The 19,979-nt window shown below is 47.3% G+C and overlaps 1 protein-coding gene and 1 long non-coding RNA gene across 2 annotated transcripts in view; one reads left to right on the top strand and one right to left on the bottom strand.

Annotated features, from left to right (window-relative positions):
• The window catches only part of LOC142576621 (uncharacterized), a 35,461-nt gene extending 17,079 nt beyond the window's left edge, over positions 1–18,382 (bottom strand). The window contains exon 1 of the long non-coding RNA XR_012826888.1: positions 18,348–18,382. This is a non-coding gene — a long non-coding RNA (uncharacterized LOC142576621). The remainder of the gene's footprint in view (positions 1–18,347) is intronic.
• LOC142576620 (uncharacterized) overlaps positions 1–19,979 on the top strand; it is a 181,330-nt gene that overhangs the window by 17,014 nt on the left and 144,337 nt on the right. The window contains exon 4 of the mRNA XM_075686823.1: positions 19,264–19,382. Within this exon, the coding sequence (XP_075542938.1) occupies positions 19,264–19,382 (119 nt within the window). The remainder of the gene's footprint in view (positions 1–19,263; positions 19,383–19,979) is intronic.

Raw genomic sequence — 19,979 nt, 5'->3', positions numbered from 1 at the left:
GCATGACGAGAGCCGGATGTCGAAGTTGGAATGATGGCGATGGAACCACCACGACGGGATCCGTACGAGAGTATGACCACGAATGCATGACAACGATGCTTTGAAGACGGTGACATGGTAACCAATATGGCTGAATATTGCTGAATATGGCTGAAGTAGGCAAATAATGCTATTCGCGCTAAAAGGAGTCAGGCAGTGCGGTACAATCGCTCCATTGCTATTCATTTAATAGTTAGAAGCATTGAAGCTATTAGACTGGGAATGCCTAGGTGCCACAATCAACGGCGAATATCTCGACAACCTTCGGTTTGCAGATGACATTGTTCTGTTCAGAAACACCACGGATCAATAGGAACAAATGATTGAGGACTTTAACCAAAAATATGCAAAAGCTGGGTAGAAGATTAATATGCACAAGAGAAAAATAACATTCGCAATAGCCTGGCCAACGAACAAGAATTCATGAACGCCAGTCTGCCTCTATAGTTTGTGCAGGAGGAAGTTTGTCGAGGTCAAAAATCACTACCCTTCTAAGTCACAGGGTACCCTGGTCACAAGGAGGAAATTCGTTGAGAAATAAAAATGGGTTGCAGTGCATACGGCAGGCATTAGGAAATCCCGACTTCGAGCTTGTGGCTGTCACTGAAAAAAAAAAAATGTACGGGTATCTCACTCTACAGACGCTAACATTCAGTTTCAGTTTCAGTTTCAGTTTATTATTCGTGCATAACAATTTGTTACAAAATATGGTATACAGACAAGGGTCCCAAAGTAAGAGACTGCACCGGGACCCTTGGATTAGAAGTTATACAAAAAAATAAAGTGGAATACAGAGCAGAGAAACAAATCATGAAATAAGCAAAATATGACCAAGAAACTGAGTGACGACACACATAAAAAACAAAAGGAAGAGGAAAGATGCACAATCAATGGTAATTCCACAGCTTGTAAATAGCAAAATAACATTGTATGAAATTAATCAGACAGCAAATAATTCTTGAGTTCATATTTGAAAGAATACAAGGTAGTTGACAACTTAATGGAATATGGAAGACTGTTCCAAAGTTTAAGCGCGCAAAAAGAGGAAGCCATCTTTCCGTAATTAGTATGACATAAAGGCAACAAGAAATTTCCTTGTGCTGCAAACCTTGTGCTATTGGGATTAAAAAGGAGATCAGAACTAACAAAGTTGTAAGAAACTTGGTGAGTTAGCAATTTGAAAAATAATATCGCTAAACGATAGTTAAACAAATCAGTAACTTGAAGAATGCGGTTTGTACGCAGTTGTGAAGAGGCGTTAGAGAAAAAATGGGTTCGCGTTATAATGCGGATAGCCTGATTTTGAATGTGCTGAATAGAGGAAAGATGACAATGATAAGTATTACCGCAAGAAGCGATACCGTAAATGATATGACTATGAATGAAAGCGAAGTATAACGACAATAATGCTTCTTTGGAAAAAAATGCACGTGATTTGAGTAGTGCTCTAATGCCAAATACTGTTTTTTGTTTGATGTGTGCAGCGTGGTTAGTAAACTTTAGGTGGGGATCTAATTTGATGCTGAGGAAAGAAACACAACTGGAGGCAGGGATGTCATGCCCATTCAGAGTTATGGTCAGAGAGCAAGGTAAATGTCTCTGTGATGACTTAAATAACATGAATTGCGTTTTCGTAGGGTTTATAACTAGAAAATTGGTGTTACACCATTCAGTAATTTTTGACAGATCACTGTTTTGTTTCAATGTTAGCGAAAGTAATGATTTATCCGAGAGGGCAACAGTCGTATCGTCGGCGTATAATACAGGTAGGGTATAATTAAGGCAGTCAGGTAAATAATTTATATAAATAGAAAATAATAGTGGACCTAAACTCGAGCCCTGAGGCACTCCTTGGTTAATAATTTTGCTTTCAGCGAAAGCCCCGCCTGCGTACACTGTTAATTCACGATTAAACAGATAACTTCTTAATAAATTAAGAGCTGGACCAGAAATGCCAACAAAATCCAGTTTCGTAAACAAAACTTTGTGGTTTATTGTATCAAAGGCTTTAGTAATGTCTGGGTAGAAAATAGAGAAAAAGCTTAGCGGTTAATGAAGAAGCTCGAGAGCAAATTAAGGACTGCGCAATGAGCGATGGAACAAAACATGTTGTGCGTTACGTTAAGAGGCATGCCTTTTAGGCAAAGTTACAGCCTTTGGGGTGCATCTCTGCCACACAACGATAATCGTCATCTGCCTTGCTTGCGTTTCCTTTCTTGAAAACGCCGCACTTGTTACTTTCCTGTCGGGCATAGAGTTTCTCACTATGACACCTAGAGGGTAATCTGGCACCACCGTCTATGGGAGTTTCTTAAGGGGGCACCGTGCCGTCATGGGAATGACGGTATATGTGTCTGCGAGGCTCGTGTTGGCTGGTGTCGTAAGAGGCTTCGCCTAAACCTTGGATATGGCTACGCAAATAACGCGTTCTCAAACTAAAATCTTCATAAAATGTTTCCATTCACGCATATTACATCTTCACTCACCCACGATGCATGACCAAGCGAAGAAAAGCAAGAACAGACGACCAACTGTTTCAAAGCGAGCGCGAACCTTGTCGCCTGTCCTCCAACTTTAGCGACCCGCTGATACTTTTTACGTAACATGTAGTCGTACACACAATAAGAGGTTCTTATAGTTAAACAAAATATGTTTTCAAGTAATAATAAAGCTAAAACAGCTTTTCACGTGCTGTTCTAGTAGAAAATGAATCATTGTAACAGACAGAACGGTACTTGCCAAGAGCGTCTTCAAGGTGTCCTGCCTCTACGAGAACGATGCCAATCCGAAGTCACAATATACCGGCATTGCCATGCATACCACGGCGCAGCAGCGCCAGATTTCACTCTAGGTAATATAGTGAGAAACTCTATGCTGTCGGGAATGCTATGTCATGCTGATAACGCGCATGTCGTTCGTTACCGGAAAGTACCGGGCTCGCCGCGTTAAATAAAGGAAATGCGGACAAGACAGATGACGATTATCGTTGTGTGGCAAAATGGTGTAATGTTGCTTAAGAGTGCACTAAGAGAGCAGGGGCCGTATTCTGTAACGGTTCGCTTTGGAACCGGTTTGGTCTGGCGGTTAGGTCAAGCTGATGTCACTCGGATAAAGAGTGGAATGTCGCGGCTCGAGGGTGACCAATGAGCATGCGGGGTTCTGTGGCAAGGTCACGTCATCATTTTTGTTTGTACTTGGGGACGATATAATAACTGAAGGATGTTGATAGTTGGGTAAAAACCTATAGGTTTTTACCCAACTATAGGTTTTACCCAACACTTGCACATTTAATTACCGATAATGTGCAAGTGTTCCGATACTGCCCTTCCGACGCCGACTGCCAGCGGTTAAATTTTATCTGCGTTGCTCTATATTTTTTGTCACTAGGTGATGCGCCATACGTTAAGCAATCAAAGCGGTTCTCTTCGTGTAGGCCGCGCCTGAAATAGGATTTCGTTTAGGCTTGGCTGAGCTTCTTTGAGTGGATGATTGCGATGCGAGTTCTGTTCACGCATCCCTCAACTTCGATAATCTTGTCGCGGTAGAGGAAACGCTCTTGACATCGGCTTTCTCCAGCAGCGTCTAGAGAAATCTCACACCCTTTTTCTTTTCCCTCAACTGTAATGATCCCACCGACGGCGGTAACGATGCGAGTGACCGACGTTGCGACAACCCAATAGCTTCTACACTCCAGACGCACTGTTGAAAACAACCCGTAGCAAAGAAAAAGGAGGAAAGAAGAAACGTAGCGTGTACAACACTTGCGTCGGAGTGTCAACGCTACCAAACCTTGTAGTTAGCGATATTCTAGCTCATCACAAATCCATTGCATTCTGTTTTTGGTGCGCCTAAACTGCCTTCGCAACTCGCCTTCGCTCCTGTCGTACGCGTCGCACTGTTGCCTCTGGTCACGTCGCTGTCTTAGGCCAACGCTCGCCAGCAACACAACCAAAGAAGCCACTATCGGCATCCCTCTCGTCGGGCAGGCCAGCTGCAGACTAGCCGACGGCCACGGTTGCCCTATAAACCATAAAGATCATGCTCGCCACCACGCACGACCCTCAAGCGAACCACTTCTCCACGGTTCCTATCGTAGCATACGACGGGTTCCTTTCCAGATGATTGACAACCTGTGTGACGATAACAAAAGTTGTTGTCACGACAACCAGGGATGACGACAACCAAGCGCCGACCAATGGCGTTCGTGAGAGCGAACGGGTTCCAAAGCGAACAGTTACAGAATACGGCCCCAGTGCAGATCGGACAGCAAACGGATATAGCCGATATTCCAGTTGACATTAAGGGGAAAAAACGGAGGTAGAGAGGCCATGAATGCGTAGGGCAGATAACCAGTGGGCCAATAGAGTTGCAGAATGGGCACCGAAGGAAAGGAAGCGTGGTCGACTGTGACAGAAGGTTATTTGTGGTGCTGAAACGAGAAAATTTTCAGGCGCAAATTAGGATCAGCTAGCTCAAGACAGGGGTAATTGGAGAGTGTCTTCTTTCTGCATTGGACATAAAAAAATAGGCTGATGATGATGTGAACTCGAACGCTTGGTTGTGCTGCCCGACATAGTGCAAAACGGCGCCGCATATAGCGCGAACCGAGCCAGCGGCAGGCCACATGCGTAAGCGTGGACGTGCATTCGAAGACAAGCACGCTATAGTCGTCACGCCGTCATGATCATTCCGTCGTTGTCATTTCATCACTTTCATTTCGTCATAATCATTCGTTCCTTGTCATGCCATAGTCATTGTTCCGCCATCTTCATTCTGTGGTCGTCAATGCGTTGTCGTGTTGTCGTCCCGCCGCTGTCTTTCCGTCGTCTTCATTCCTCCGTAATCATGTGGTCTTCATTCCGTGGCCATCACGCCACCGTCGCTACTCCATCGTCATGCCGCCATCCTAAGTCCATTGTCATTGTGTCGTCGCCATGTAGTTGCTGTCATACTGCCGTGGCGATGCTGTCGTGGCCAGTCTATTGTCGTCAGCGTAGCTTCGTCATCTAGCTACTGTCACGGCGTCGTCATCACAAAGTGATCGTCATACCATTGCCATCATTTAGAATTGTTATGCCGTTGTCCTCATGAATGCGTTCATCGCCATACCGCCGTCGTCGTTTCACAGTCGTTATTCCTTCGTTGTTGCACCGCCGTAATGCAGTCTCATCATACCGTTCCCTTTGTTCAATTGTTATCACTCTGTTGTATATATAGGTACCGCAGTGTCCTAATGCCGCCACCTTCATGTCATCGTCATTATTACGTCGTCGTCACACAGTCTTCGTGATGCATTCGTGCTGATGCCGTCATGGTGCCTTCGGGTTTATTGTGACTGCAGCCTGACCATTTCATACTTGTCATGCCATCGTCGTTATCCCTTGTCAGCATGCCGTCGTCATCATATATCGTCTTCATCGGAAAATTGTCATATTATTGTAGTCATGCCGTAGTCATCGTTAAAACGTTGTCATTTTAACTTGGTCATACAGTAATCGTGATACTATAAAATCTATTCTGGGATTTTGTATGTCAAGATCACCCTCTGATTATGAGGCATGTCGTAACGGAGGCCTCCTGGTGAATTCTGACCACTTGTGAATCTTTAACGTGCACCCAATGCACGGCACACTGGGATTCTTGCATTTCACTTCCATTGAAATTAGGCCACCGCGACCGGGATTCGATCTCGCGAGTTGGTGCCTGGCCGCGCATTGCTATCACCCCTAAGCCCCCACGGCGGCTGTCGTCATGCTGTCACGGCTGGCAAATCATCGTCATTCTGCCGTACTCGTGCTGTCATGATCGTTCAATTGTCATCATTCTCTAGCAGTCATTTCACTGTCTTCATACCATCGTCGTCACACAGCCGTCATGGTGCTAAGGTCGTTATTGCATCTTCGCCATGCCACCGCCGTTCGACATTACGCAGTCATCCCATTGTGCTGCCGTCGCCATACCACCGTCCTTATTTCAACATAATTATCTCATTGTCGTCATACTATCGCGGTCGTTCAATTCTCGCCATTGGTTCTTCGTTATTTCATCGCCGTTCTAAAGTCGTCTTCATGCTGCCAGTATAGCTCGATCGTTCTCATACAGTCGTCTTCATGGAGTCGTGGTCGTCCCATTGTTGCCATCACACTGTGGCGATCAGCGTGAAAGAACAACGGATGCTTCGACCGAAGCGCGGCGCGTCTCGCTAATGTTGGGCTGCCGCTAGGGGCTGCGGGGGCTAGACATTCCTTGTGCTGAGAGAACGTTTTGGCAGCCGGTGCTTTTTAGAGTGCGGCTTTAGCGACTTTAGCGACAATCCTTAGGCCACTTTCGCCATGTTACAAAATCTTCAAATGTGCTTTTAATTACCAAGGCGCTTGGCTGCCTTTTCTAAACAAAAGTGTATAGTATTTATCTCAGTGCTCCACTCTGTAGGGCTGCGCGACTCTCGCGCGTCCCCTGATATGTTTTTCCCGCATGGCGCGTCTCCTGTAATCCGGCTTCGCCGCGTGGCCTGCGTGATGCCCACGGCGGTCGATGTGGTTGGGGCGCAGTGCGAGAGATGGCGCGAGTGTTGCGCTGCTAACGCCGCCGACAGGCGAGGTTACTTGGGCGCCGAAAGGAAGGCGCTTGCTCTCTTGGGTTCGAGACAGCAAGCAGCACGGACGTGCCGTGCCGCGCGTGGAGCGACCCTCTTCCCCGGCGGGTCGGCGCGCGGTGACCCATGCTTCTGCGAGACCGCCTCGCGTGGCCGCCTGCGAACGCGCCACCGTTGGCGTGACCGAACACGCGAACGACCAGGCGTTGGGATCCAGCATGGGGCGAACATATTCGCTCGCTTCCGGTCGCGGTGAGTCGGACTTCTGGATTTGTCGCGCGCCCATCGGCATGTTTTGTGGGTAGCAACTCGGCTAGCAGGCATTGATCTATGAAAGGTGCAATAAATGCCCTTGTGAGATTGTTCGCACAACTGTGTTGTCGTTTCTTTGTCCCAAGAGTACGGGAGGAGAGACCCCACAACTCACAGTCCGCGTATCCTGCTGAATCCCCTAGCAAATTAATTTGTTTTTGCTACTTTTGTTTGAACAAAAAATCGCTACTGTTTGTACCAACACGCAGCAGTCCCGCTTTCATACGAAGCAGGGTTTGGGAAAGTGCTGTATATGATTTATTTCTAAATAAATATAAGTGCATTCGCCTAATAAAGATGGTTAACGTTGATATATTTCACTTTTTATACGCATACAAAAGTATGTATCACGCGTTTCGCATATAGATTCTATGGCAGAAGTTTAAAATTCTGGAAGCGACGCATTGAGAGACAGGTAATTCATTATAAGCCATGCTGCCGCTTCTTATGCGTATAATCTTCTGTGGAATAAATGTATGTATTCTTTAATATATAATCACACCGCCAGAGCAACAAAATAAATTCTGGGTTTTAACTTGTCAAAGCCAGGTTCCGCTTAAAATGTACACCGCAGCGGGTGACCCCTGTATCAGTTTCGCCTACCTGGGCTTCTCTAAAGTGCATCAAGAGCCCTAGCGTTGTCGCATCTCGATCGCCCCTATCGAAATGTGGCGGCTACATCCAGGCTCGAATCCTATGTTGACATTACCCACTTCTACAAGAAGACGAGACGCCTGTGCCCGCCTCCCCCCCCCCCCCCCCCCCACCCCGACCTCGACCGAGCGCAAGCCGCCATGCTTCGCAGGCTGCAGACCGATTCCATTCTCCGTCATTCAAGGCTGTATTTAATCACTGGCGGGGATTTATTACGACCCCGTCTGTACTAAGTGCGACCATGGAGTGTTCGCCACTCAGGCACAAATTCTCTGGGCATGCGAGCGTAACCCTCCCCCGGAATCATTACTGCCAGCTTCCTCCGAGGAAGATTGGAACCAGCTGCTGAGAAGAGCAGACAAGAAAACGCAACTCGCACACATCTCGTGGGCCCAAGACGTCGCCCCCACCGGGGAGCCACACTAGGCCTACCAGCCCTAACTTCCTACCCTGCAGTGGCAAATAAAGTTGTTTCTCTCTCTCTCTCTCTCTGTAGCGTTGCATAACAGATGGTACGGTAAATTTTACGTTCTTTTGTCACGACGGGTAAGATACTAGAGACAAATGCAACTTGTTACCCCCTCCTCTCCCCCCCCTAAACAAATATGTAAATCGATCTGCAGAAGGCTCGTACGTACCCATGTGACCTATCTCATACCTGAGTTTTAAACAATATCAGCCAGATTTCCGAAATTTGCTCTTCTGGGCATGCTGACGAGAACAAATTTATTGTGCACTGCTGTACATGAACTTATGATGTAGGCCGTGCCCAGATGCTTCTCGCCCCCATATTCTCTTTGTCAGAGAACTTAGCCTCCAAGCTCGAGAGCATCTTAGAAACCATGCAGTGGACTCCTTTTGCAAAACATGGAAACTCTGTCTTTGCACATGCAAGACCCGCGATTGCAGTTTGGTGCGAATCACTTCTTGCCTACCATCCGTCTCCACCAGGCAACGTCCCAGCTCGAGATGCAGATCTCCCTTCCGTCTCTTGCTATTGAGACTGTTGGTCTGAATTTTTAAGCGTTTACCAAGAACGACGATGACTGATTGCTCAATTTTGAAGGGAAAATTCCTTAACTGAGAGCTCACCGTCTGCCAGCGCCGTTTGTCAGCGACCGCTTCCAGGGAGTGACACACGCGGTCTGCTAGAGCACGCGGGACGACCGCACTGTCGGAATCATTATCGTCTGTTATGGAGTTTGAATCATTATAGTGGTAGGCAGGAACAGTAAAAAAATAGTTTTAGATTTTTGAATGAGATTTACGTGCAGCTACAATTATTTACGCGTTCAAAGCACCGGCTTTGTCGGCCTCCTAACGTGTGCTGCTGCGCAGCGGTGCAGACGTGACCAATACTGAGACGCGTTTCGCCCAAACCGTGGTTGTAATGCCAAGCTCGTCACACTGTCGTCGTCGTACCATCGTCTGCATTGCATCGCCGTCATTTCTTCGTCGAAAGTGTGACATCCGCATGCTCGAGCTTTGTTTTGAAATACGCGTTTCTCGGTGACAATATATTGGACTGGTTCATGTGTTCTATACTTGAAAAGGATCGTTACACAGAACAGCCTTCTTCGCAAACAGGAATAAAAGCTCAGCTTATACAAATTCTCAGAAACGTGGATTCTGTACCGTGTTTCTTTTTTCGAAGCTTATTCCCCTCTTCTTGCTCGTTCAGCGTTGGTATATCACCGAGGGGACGCAGCTAAGGGTGTGTGGCACAGCTGTCGAGGAGGGCGGTTTGTTGGGGGCGTTGGTAATGCACTTTAACGTGCATACTACGCTGTCTCTGTTTCGTTTATTTTCAGACACTTTGACGCCTGCGAGTGGGCATCAGAGTGACTATGCGTATGACAATTAGTGCACAGGGTACGGACAGCGGCGTGAAGCGAATACTTGCGTCCCGACGCCGAAAGTTGCGTGGAGAGACCAACAGTCTTTATTGTAGCATGCTTGCGCGGAGAACAGCTGTGACGTTACCGCGCAGGCGTTTGTAGAGGAAGAGTTTTCGTGGTTTCTCCGGTTTGCACACGGCTCGCGTAGTTCGTGAACGCTAGTCGAACACGGAATGTCGCTAGCGACGCTTCGACAAGGGACTTGTGTTCGTCAGGAAAAGCATGTTTTATTGCGACAGCAATTGCGTGCTCACTCCTATAGAATTTTCGCTGTTTTCGGCGTCACCATGGCACTCTCATATATTTAGGGAAAACACAGGGAAGGCGGGAGGTGGAAATTGAAGACGGCAAAACGAATTCAATTCAAGCAAAACGAGAACAAGGTGAAAGCAGGAGCCAAAGTTTCGACAAATGGACTTGTCGAATACACTTGTGAACTTGAAGTGGCCTTGAAGAAGTCAAGTCCACTTGTCGAAACGTTGGCTCCTGCTTTCACCTTGTTCTCATTTTGCATGTATATAGGTATATGTATGCTATTTACTTATCCATGCCATATATGCGTTATATTGCTACACTGAAAAACGACGACGAAGTGTCTTTTGATACAGCGCTGTTCTTTCTAGTTCCAGTTTATTATTGTGAAAATCTAAGTTCATCCGCTGGTCCTCGCTCCCTGCTCGGTCGTGATGGAAGTGGACTACCCCACACGTCTGCCGCCGACGGCGGCGTCAGCGGCGGCCGCCTCCAGGAAGCGGATCGGTCAGCAGAGCGACAGCGACAGCGAGGACACCCATGTCTCTCTCTCAGCAGTGAGGACACTTCCGATGACGACTTCCAGCTGGTTCAGAGCCGCAGAGCGAAGAGAAGAAACACCAGGACGTCCTCATCGTCAAGCACGCAAACAGTAAGACACACGCAGAGGCCGGAGGCCAATACCATCATATTTGTGTCCCTTCTTCCCACCGTCAACATGAAGCTACTCAGCAGGCAATCTGTGTTGATGTCACTGGAAGCCCTGATGCCAAACGAAATATCAGACATTCGAGTCAACACCCGAAAAAATCTACTGGCGGTTGATGTCCAGCATGCAGCTACTCTGACCACTCAACGCAGCGTGACGGACGTCGATGGCATTCAAGTGCGCTCTTACATCCCTCTGGGATCTGACGTACTCACCGGCGTTATCTACGACGTAGACGTCGCCATCCTTAATAACGACTTGCCGATTCTTATCAAGCGAGCCAATTATGAGGTCATTGTTGATGTTAAGCGGCTAGACAGTTCACGCTGCGCGAAGATTGCATTCAAGGGTAAATATATACCCTCGCATGTTAAGGTGGGACACTTCAGACATGCACTGCGGCCTTTCATTGCGATACCTCTTCAGTGCCGCAAATGCACGAAACTGGGGCAGGTGAGCAGCGTCTTCGAAAATCAGGCAGCATGCCCTCGCTGCGGAGAGCCCCATGCTGCAGATAAATGTGGCGCGACTGTACTGAAGTGTTTAAACTGCGGAGGGTCACACGAAGCTTCATCGAAGAAATGCCCGCATATTAAGAAGGAAATGGCTATCTTCAAAGAGATGGCGAGAGGTCATTCATCTCATCGCGAAGCCGCCGATAAAGTCAGGAAGCGACGTTCCCGTCGCCGGCGCTCCTCATGGAAGGGTGTTGTCGCTGCGACGCGCATGCCACTTTCTACAACAGCACCTGCTTCTCGGCCGCCCAGACCAGACTCTGTGGAAAGGACCGCGAAGAACAAGGCCACTGAGAACACCACATCTGCAGAATCTTGGCCGGCTCTACGGAAACGACAGCATCCACCGACAGAATCACATAAAAATTTTGCTGGACAACTCCCGACGTCTACTGTCAGTGATTTATGCGACCAAGACAGGCAGGTGGCTGATATGCTGCACTCGCTAATTAATACAATGCGCATCATACTGAACAAGCTGCAAACCCCAGCAGCACGAAGTGTTCTACAAATACTGGATGCACTAAATACAGTGCTTGCTAACATCGTTTAAGCATTATGGCTCGACCAATGGTCCCCTTCCGCACTGAAGTTAAAAGTGCGTCGATCTTTCAGTGGAAGCAGACTTTCGACAATTCATTTTCACAAATCGCTTCCCCATACTGGTCATTTGCGAACCAAATACATCAACTCCGCTCAGATTGTCCGGTTATGAATCTTTCGTCTCGTCCACATGCGGTGCCAGCACGAAAGGGATCATATAAATCCGCACGGACTTAACATATGTCGCTAACGCGATAGAGGCTCATGACGACAACCAATATGTCTGCCTAAATGTCCAAAAGAAGAATGTGTCATTTACACTAATTGGAACCTACATGTCCCCAGCGGGTCACTTTGACGACGAACGACTTAACAAAATATTAATAATGAACAGTGGCCCCTGGGTTATCCCAGGTGACTTCAACGCTCGTCACCAGCTATGGGGAAGCATTAAAATTGATTCCAAAGGCAGGAGACTCGCATCCTTTGCTGCCGACCATGATTTGTGCTGTGTGAATGACGGCAGTCCTATGTTTTTGCAAGGCACGAACCATAGCAGCTGCTTGGACTTAACTTGTGTGTGTAAGTGTATAATAGCTGTGTCTTACCAGTACTCACCTACGGGGCAGAAACATGGAGGCTTACGAAAACGGTTCTACTCAAATTGAGGACGACGCAACGAGCTATGGAAAGAAGAATGATAGGTGTAACGTTAAGGGATAAGAAAAGAGCAGATTGGGTGAGGGAACAAACGCGAGTTAATGACATCTTAGTTGAAATCAAGAAAAAGAAATGGGCATGGGCAGGACATGTAATGAGGAGGGAAGATAACCGATGGTCATTAAGGGTTACGGACTGGATTCCAAGGGAAGGGAAGCGTAGCAGGGGGCGGCAGAAAGTGAGGTGGGCGGATGAGATTAAGAAGTTTGCAGGGACGGCATGGCCACAATTAGTACATGACCGGGGCTGTTGGAGAAATATGGGAGGCCTTTGCCCTGCAGTGGGCGTAACCAGGCTGATGATGATGATGATGATGATGACTTAACTTTGGTGTCACGGCGTTTTGCCTCGAGCGTCCACTGGTTTACGGACATTGAAACACATGGAAGCGACCATATTCGAACATACATGAAAATTAGAGGAGTTGCGCAACGCTCCTCTACTGTCTTGCGTACAGTTGATTGGACAAAGTTTAAGAAGGGTATGGATGACGCATGTCGGGAACGTCTTCCACACACTATCGAAGATGCAATCGCAGAGGCATTGAAAACATGCATCCGCTCGCTCACAAGGTAAGCAAGGTGAACTGACTTGGATATGCAACTGGAGAGGCTGCGTGCGGCACGCCTACAGGCGGAGAGGAGGTATAGGCGTACGAAATGCGTCTTGGATTTGAGGGCTTCACGACGCATACAGAAGAAAGTCCAGCGTCGCATGGATAAATTGGAAGACAAGCGATGGAAAACTTTCTGTCAGTCGCTTGATCCCCGAAAATCACTCTCGCACATATGGAGAACGGTTAGGGGTCTTCGCTCATCTGCGCATCAAAGGAAGCCCTTCGCTGCTCTGGCCCTCTACCAACTCCGCTCGGAACTCCAAGTGGCTGAAGACTTCTGTGCACGGGTTGCTGGGTCCGTGGCCATCATTACTGACGCAGCATTGAATGAGATCCCTGAGGCACGTGTACCCGTGCTACGTGTAGGCACGTGCTATTTTAACTCGAAGAGCTCGGTGCGGCGTTGGCGACCTGCAGGCGTTCTTCGTCACCAGGACCTGATGGCATCACGTATGCTGCCCTATGCCACCTTGGACATGACGCACGTGATGAGTTGCTCAGCTACTACAATGAGTCTTGGCAGAACGGCGCCGTTCCTAGACATTAGAAAACGAGCCGCTTGATCCCCATTCTGAAACCTGGAAAGTCTCCGCTTGAGATCTCATCATATCGTCCGATTGCGCTTTCGAGCTGCGTCGGCAAAGTGGTGGAAAGAATGATTCTTGCTCGCTTGGAATGGTACCTAGAACAATTCAACATCTATCCGGACGCCATGGCGGGCTTTCGTCGAGGTCGCTCGTCCATTGACAAAGTCATTGACATCGTTACCTGGATCCAAAATCAAAAAAAGCCTCAAGCGCCTATCATTGGCACTTTTTCTAGATATAAAACGAGCATACGACAACGTCGCCCATGAGGGCATCCTTAACTCAATTGAGGCTGTTGGAGTTGGTGGCCGGATGTATCAAGGGATTCGGAACTATTTGGCTGAGGGGTGTTTTTCTTACAGACTGAAGACGTCCCAACTTGGGAACATTACATTTGCCGTGGTGTGCCGCAGGGTGGAGTGTTAAGCCCCATTCTGTTCAACCTCGTCTTGGTAGGACTAGCGGAGTACCTACCGCGGTCTCATTACACGCTGACGACATTTGCATCTGGGCTTCTGCGGTGACTCCCCCTCAGGTACAAGCCAGGCTTCAGCGGGCGGCAACAATGACGACGTCTTATCTCCGAGAACAAGGCCTCAGCGTGTCTACTGAAAAGTGCGTATTGGTTGGCTTTACGCGCAAACAAATATCATCGTATCCAGTTTCAACCAATGGTCAAGCTGTATCCTATGCTAAGACACATCGCTTTCTGGGTGTAATCATTGACCGCAACCTCTCGTGGAGCCCTCACTGCGTCTATCTAAAGAAAAAATTAGTTGCATTTGCTCAGGTCTTTAAATTTCTCTGCGGGAAAAACTGGGGTACACCAGTCCGTTCTATGATGCAACTCTACAGGGTACTGTTTCTCGGACTCCTACGTTACAGTCTACCAGTGTTGTCAAAGGCATGCAAGACGAAATTTCGCGCTTTGGAGAGCATACAAGGTCAAGCCCCACGCACGTGTTTAGGGCTGCCTCGGTGCACGTCAACAGCAGCAACAATTGCCATCGCTGGGGACTATATGATCCAGACACACGTAGCTGCAGACTCTCTCAGAGCGCATATTTGCCAACTGTCAAGGATCCCCGACCATCATTTGGCCTCCCTACCAGCCGAAAGTCCTCAAGCGTCCTTTTCAAGAGTGATTAACGTTCATAAAGAGTGCATACCGTCATATTTTACATCGGTTACGAAGCCTTCATCTCCACTATGGTGCCTACGCCAGCCTCAAGTGAATTTTGCTCTTCCTGGAATTACAAAAAGTCCGATCATCCATCGCCGGCTCTGAAGCAACTTAGGCTCTTACTACTGCACTAGACGTATCATGACCACATACATATATATATCGATGGTTCAACCTCCCGTACAAGCTCAACTGCCACATTCGTCGTTCCAGCCAAGAAGGTTGCAGTTAAATCCAAATTGTTACATACGACTACATCTACATCGGCAGAGCTTGCAGCTCTCCATGCCGCTATGATGTACGTCAGCGAAGAGCCAACAGACAAATGGGTCGTATTTTGTGACTCTAAGACAGCCCTTCACAGCATCAAGTCTGCATTACGTCACAGAACTTACGAGCAGATGACATCTGACATGAGGCAAGTGCACCACCATGCTCTGGAAAGAGGGCACACCATCATATTTCAATGGACTCCTGCTCACTGTGGCATCGTCGGCAACAACCTAGCTGACAAGGTTGCCCGGTCTACCCACGAAGATACCCAGACGCGTTCAATACCTTTGGCGACGTCGGACGCTGCCAGGGAACTTCGCCTACATGCACGCAAAAAGTCACAAGATCTCTGGAGTACAAGTGCCTTCAATTGCCGATTATATAAACTGGACCCAACGCTACGGCTGCAACTGCCATCTAGCCTTTCCTGCGGCGAAGCAACCTTGCTGTACCGCGTGTGGCTGGGAGTAGCGTTCACGAACTCGTACTCCTATCGTTTCGGAATGGCCGAGAGCCCGATGTGCCATTCCTGTGGGTGCGAGGAGACCATCGAACACCTATTGTGTACCTGCCCCTGCTACGATGTACAACGCCTCTCTCTGCGGGAAACTTTACACCGACTGGACTTAAGACCGTTCACAGATTCAGAGATACTCGGATCGAGGCCACACCCGTCACTGGCACGAAATTCGAATCGTGCATTAGTGCAATACTTGAAGTGCACCAGCTTAAGATACCGTTTATAGTGCCCCTGTATATAGTGCCCCGCCCACACGCACTCAGTACTAACTTTCTCCCCTTTTCCTTTTTATATTCCCCTTTCCCCCACCCCCAGTGTAGTGTAGCAAACCGGATGCTCTTCTGGTTGACCTCCCTGCCTTTGCTATCCTTGCTTTCTCTCTCTCTCTCTCTTGCTACACTATTCAATAACTAAAGCTGCTCATAAGAGGTCTTACGTTCTCGACTAAATTATTCTTCAGAATATTCATAATGGCAGCCCACAAACAAGTATGAAACAGAACATTCACAGCGAATGTATTTTATCTTACATCTTCTAGACTAAATTATTAAAACTGCAAACAATATCAGTTCTCAAACCTGAAAATGATGTCATTATACTGGTGAGGCTCAGTGCGGGCGGTGTGACAACGCCTGTGCAATATCATTACATAGAGCGTTAAAGCTTTCAAGCGTGCCAGAAATTTGGCCCATCTGCGTATGTAGCGTTTGCCTTAGTCGGCCTCGCGCACACCCTCCGAGAAGTTCAAGCCAAACGCTAAACGTTGCTGTCGCAGTCAGTGCTTCGGCCAAGATGGCCGTTTTCTTTTTTTATGTACGCGTAGCTCACTTCCTCCCCCTCTTCCATTCCTTCTGTTCGACTACTATTTATCACAGAAAGCCTCAATTCTGTGAGCTTCCGTCTTGTACGTGGTTCGTACTGTTCAATGCGAAGGCAATGGCCCTTTGCTATCACATCCATTGAGAAGTGCAATTTATTCTATTTTTGCAAGTAGTGTACATGGCGTGCAACGTCAAAGATTACGGCCTATATTTCTCAGCATGCATTCAATCCCTTTTTAAATGCTACCTGCGCCGTGAGACTGACAGTATTTCGGCATCGAAAGCGTTCTAGAAGCTGTCCGGGTTGCGACAAGCTTCAATGTGCAGCAGTGAAAATAATTCACTTTGTTCAAAAAATAAATAAGGTACTCCAACTCATACTCCTGCATTAATTAAATAGAAACAATCCCATAAGGTTCATGGCGTCGACAGAACATCTAAACAACGTAAGCATGGTGTGGCATAGTAACAACCTTATTTAAACATCACATAACGTCAACATATTCAGTATTAACGCATCCAGTTTAATATCTGCACCGAAGAAGCTTCGCTTCCATCAATTATCGCGGTCCTTGGGATCCGCATATTTTTGCAAGTTACCACGGCATGAAACCAACAGAGAAGGACGCCAAAGAAAGGCTCACTGACTTTGAGGCTAGCTCGTTTGCTGGAAGGTGCTCACAATAAAAGAAAAAATGCGCATAAACCCTCGACGATGATTGTCAATCTACGCGAATAGCCCGCCCGCCCAAACGAACGAACGAACGAACGATAGCATGAACAAGAGAGACCGAGAGTGATCGCGAAAACGAAGAGGCGCTGCTTTTAGCAACCCCTTAGTGAGCACGGCTCAGAACGAAAAAAACGAGAGTACGAACCAGAGAGAGAGAGAGAGAGCGAACGAACTAACGAACAAACTTTGTTGCCGAGTCTGTCCACCAACCAGCGCCCGATTTGCGACGAAAACTGTCGAAAGAACGAAAGAAATCTGCTCTTCTCTAAAGACATTGGTTCGATGGCCACCCCTTTGCCAGTCGCCCGAAACAGTTCGCGTTGCTCTGATGGTGGAGCGGTGGCACGGGACGGGCGTCGACAGCTGCTCGCGCCTCGTGGAAACAAAGGCGTTCAGTTATGTTTGACGCCATAACGTCTCTTGGCAGCTCTCACTAAGCCTGTTTCTGGCGGCTCATGTTTCTGGCGGGTGTGAGTGACGCGGCATTGTTCAGATCTCCCGGGCCTCCTGGTTCAGCGCTTTTGTTTTAATTAAGCAGGCGCTTCGATTAAGCGCTTCGATGGCGTTACCCACTCGGTTTCGCTGTCGCTACCCGCATTTTCATTCATGTGGCCAAGTTCAACGAGTGATTCAGCCACTGCAAGACGAAACTCCAAGAGTTTTCCTGTTTGTTTCTGCCGCTTCTGCTGTGGGCGTAAGTATTCAATGTATTATTTCTAGGTGACTGCATGTTACCTACAACAATAAGCACGCAAATATTGCCGAGCTGGAAGCATTCCATATTTATGTTTCTGATCCTTGTTCACAACTCTTTAACTCACACCCTGATAGCCTGGGCAGTAATGCACGATTTAGCATAAATAACATAAAAAAACTAACTGAATATAATCAGCAGAAAGTACTGTCTGCTGCCGAACTGGACTGTGTACAGTATGTACTTGATTTTTTTCACTTATATTAATGTTTTTTGCATAGTGTATTATAGCTGAAACACCCTGTGTGCTGTTCACCTCAAACAGTTCTGACTACACAGATATTAGTTATTACTGCGATAGCAATTACATCCACCTGACTTACGGATTAGCTTTAGGTTCACAGATTTTCCTGAAACTTTCAAGACATCATGCGCAGACAACAAAGATGAAAAAAAAAGAGATGAAAGGTGCTTGTTATTTCAGTAATGTTCTTGGCCCACGGCATGACACGAAAGCCTTTCATATCAAGCATTCGACCTTGTTTTTTTGGGACCCTATCCACTTCATTTCGGCGTACATGCAACTAAACTTTTCCATTCAGCCTACTCCTTGTATCATTATTTTTACAGTTAATCCTACATATCACGTTAAAACGGTCAAAAACACTATAAACACCACTAACTTCTCCAGCGGTCGCCGAAAACACCGCTCCGCTTAACGCCGACATATCGTATCCTTTAATTCATGATTCAATGGCACAACTTCGGCAAAACCTCATAGATGGCGCTAGCAGCTGTCCAAAATATTGGGCTGGTTTTTACGGGGCGAAATATGCCGCAGACGCAAGGTAGAGCAGTATTTGATGTCCAATATGTTGGACAAATCTCCTTAGCTGTAACTCACGAGGATATGGACACTCTAAGCGCATTTATGCCGTCGCCGTGATGTTCCGTATCAAGTCCAAAGGCGATAACATCGCCGCTGCGCGCTCTATACTGCATCTGTGACAGAAAGCGTGGGAGAATGAGCCGACGATGGCGTCTCAATCTCGCGTGGGCAAGGGAGGAAAGCGGGAAGGAAGCGCGCCGTCTTCCATCGTGCGCAAGGCATCAGGAGGAGAGAGGGGGACGTTTTATTACGGTGGCTGCTGCATATGGCGCGTGCCCTATATTGAAAGCGATCTGCGAAGGGACAGAATGCGCGCCGAGTGCTGATAGCTTCGTGCGGGCTGTGTTTTCGCCGGTTACTTCGCGTTCAAGCAAAAGGCAGCACGAAATTCCCTCGCTGCTGCTGCCGCGCTTCCTGATTGCAGCGTTTTGACAGTGAGTTCCCGGGGTCACCGAGTGAGATGTGTTCATGTTTGCTTACTCGCGTGTGACACCATGCTTGTTAATATAGTTAACAAGTCAACGTTTGCAAGTTTATACGACAGATAAAACAACTATATTTGCTTCGTATAGCTGACCACTAATATCCTATCGCAATCGATGCTTCGCCTGTCGGGCAAAGGTGCCAGTTTTTCAGTAATGCATACGCTGAATTTTTTGTGGGAAGTGCCGCCTACACAGAGCGATTTTCTTGGTTTTCTCGGCTTTCAGGTGGCGGCTCACATACACGTCAAATTGGAAGGCGATGTGTTTCACTTTCCACCTCTCATCGGAACGTGACGATAACCATTCCCATTCCTACTGGTCTTGCAGCGAGCCATGGAAATATCGTAAGTGCCACACGCCCACTCCCACCGACTCCCACTAGGAGCTCGAAGGCCTATAGGTAGATATCAGCAAAACGAGAAAAATGTTTACCTTGTTCTCGTTTTCCCCATCGTCTTGAATTTCCATCTCCGGCCTTCCGTGTGTTTTCCTGAAGGTACATATGTTGCACAAACACGTTTCACGGATGTGTGCTTCAACTGAAATTATGATATATCATAGGGAATGATATCGCCTAAACGCTGATGTGAGAAATCTCACAAGCTGTCCTATACCAGAATTGCAGTTTATACTAGGCATCTATTGAGTTTTAATGAAGTTTTAAAAAAACACTAAATTGAGCTTCACTGCTTATTGAATTTAGTCATTAGGATGTCGAAACACCTCGGCACAATGAATTTATAGCTGACTTCATTAAATATAGTTTCAACGGAGGTCCTATTGAGAACATTAGTCTAAAGTATACCTTTAAAGAAAGCGTCAATTTGTATTTCTTCTAGAGACAATTCCTTTGGACAGAGACTATAGCAATCTTTAAATGAGGAAAAACTGTTTTCTTCTTAGTTTACCCTGAATCACAGTTTTTCGTAATTTCAACAGAA

Source organism: Dermacentor variabilis, chromosome 3 (genome assembly GCF_050947875.1).
Source record: "Dermacentor variabilis isolate Ectoservices chromosome 3, ASM5094787v1, whole genome shotgun sequence".
NCBI lineage: Eukaryota > Metazoa > Arthropoda > Arachnida > Ixodida > Ixodidae > Dermacentor > Dermacentor variabilis.
The sequence above is the reverse complement of the archived record's forward strand: the minus strand, read 5'-3'. Positions and strand labels throughout refer to the sequence as shown.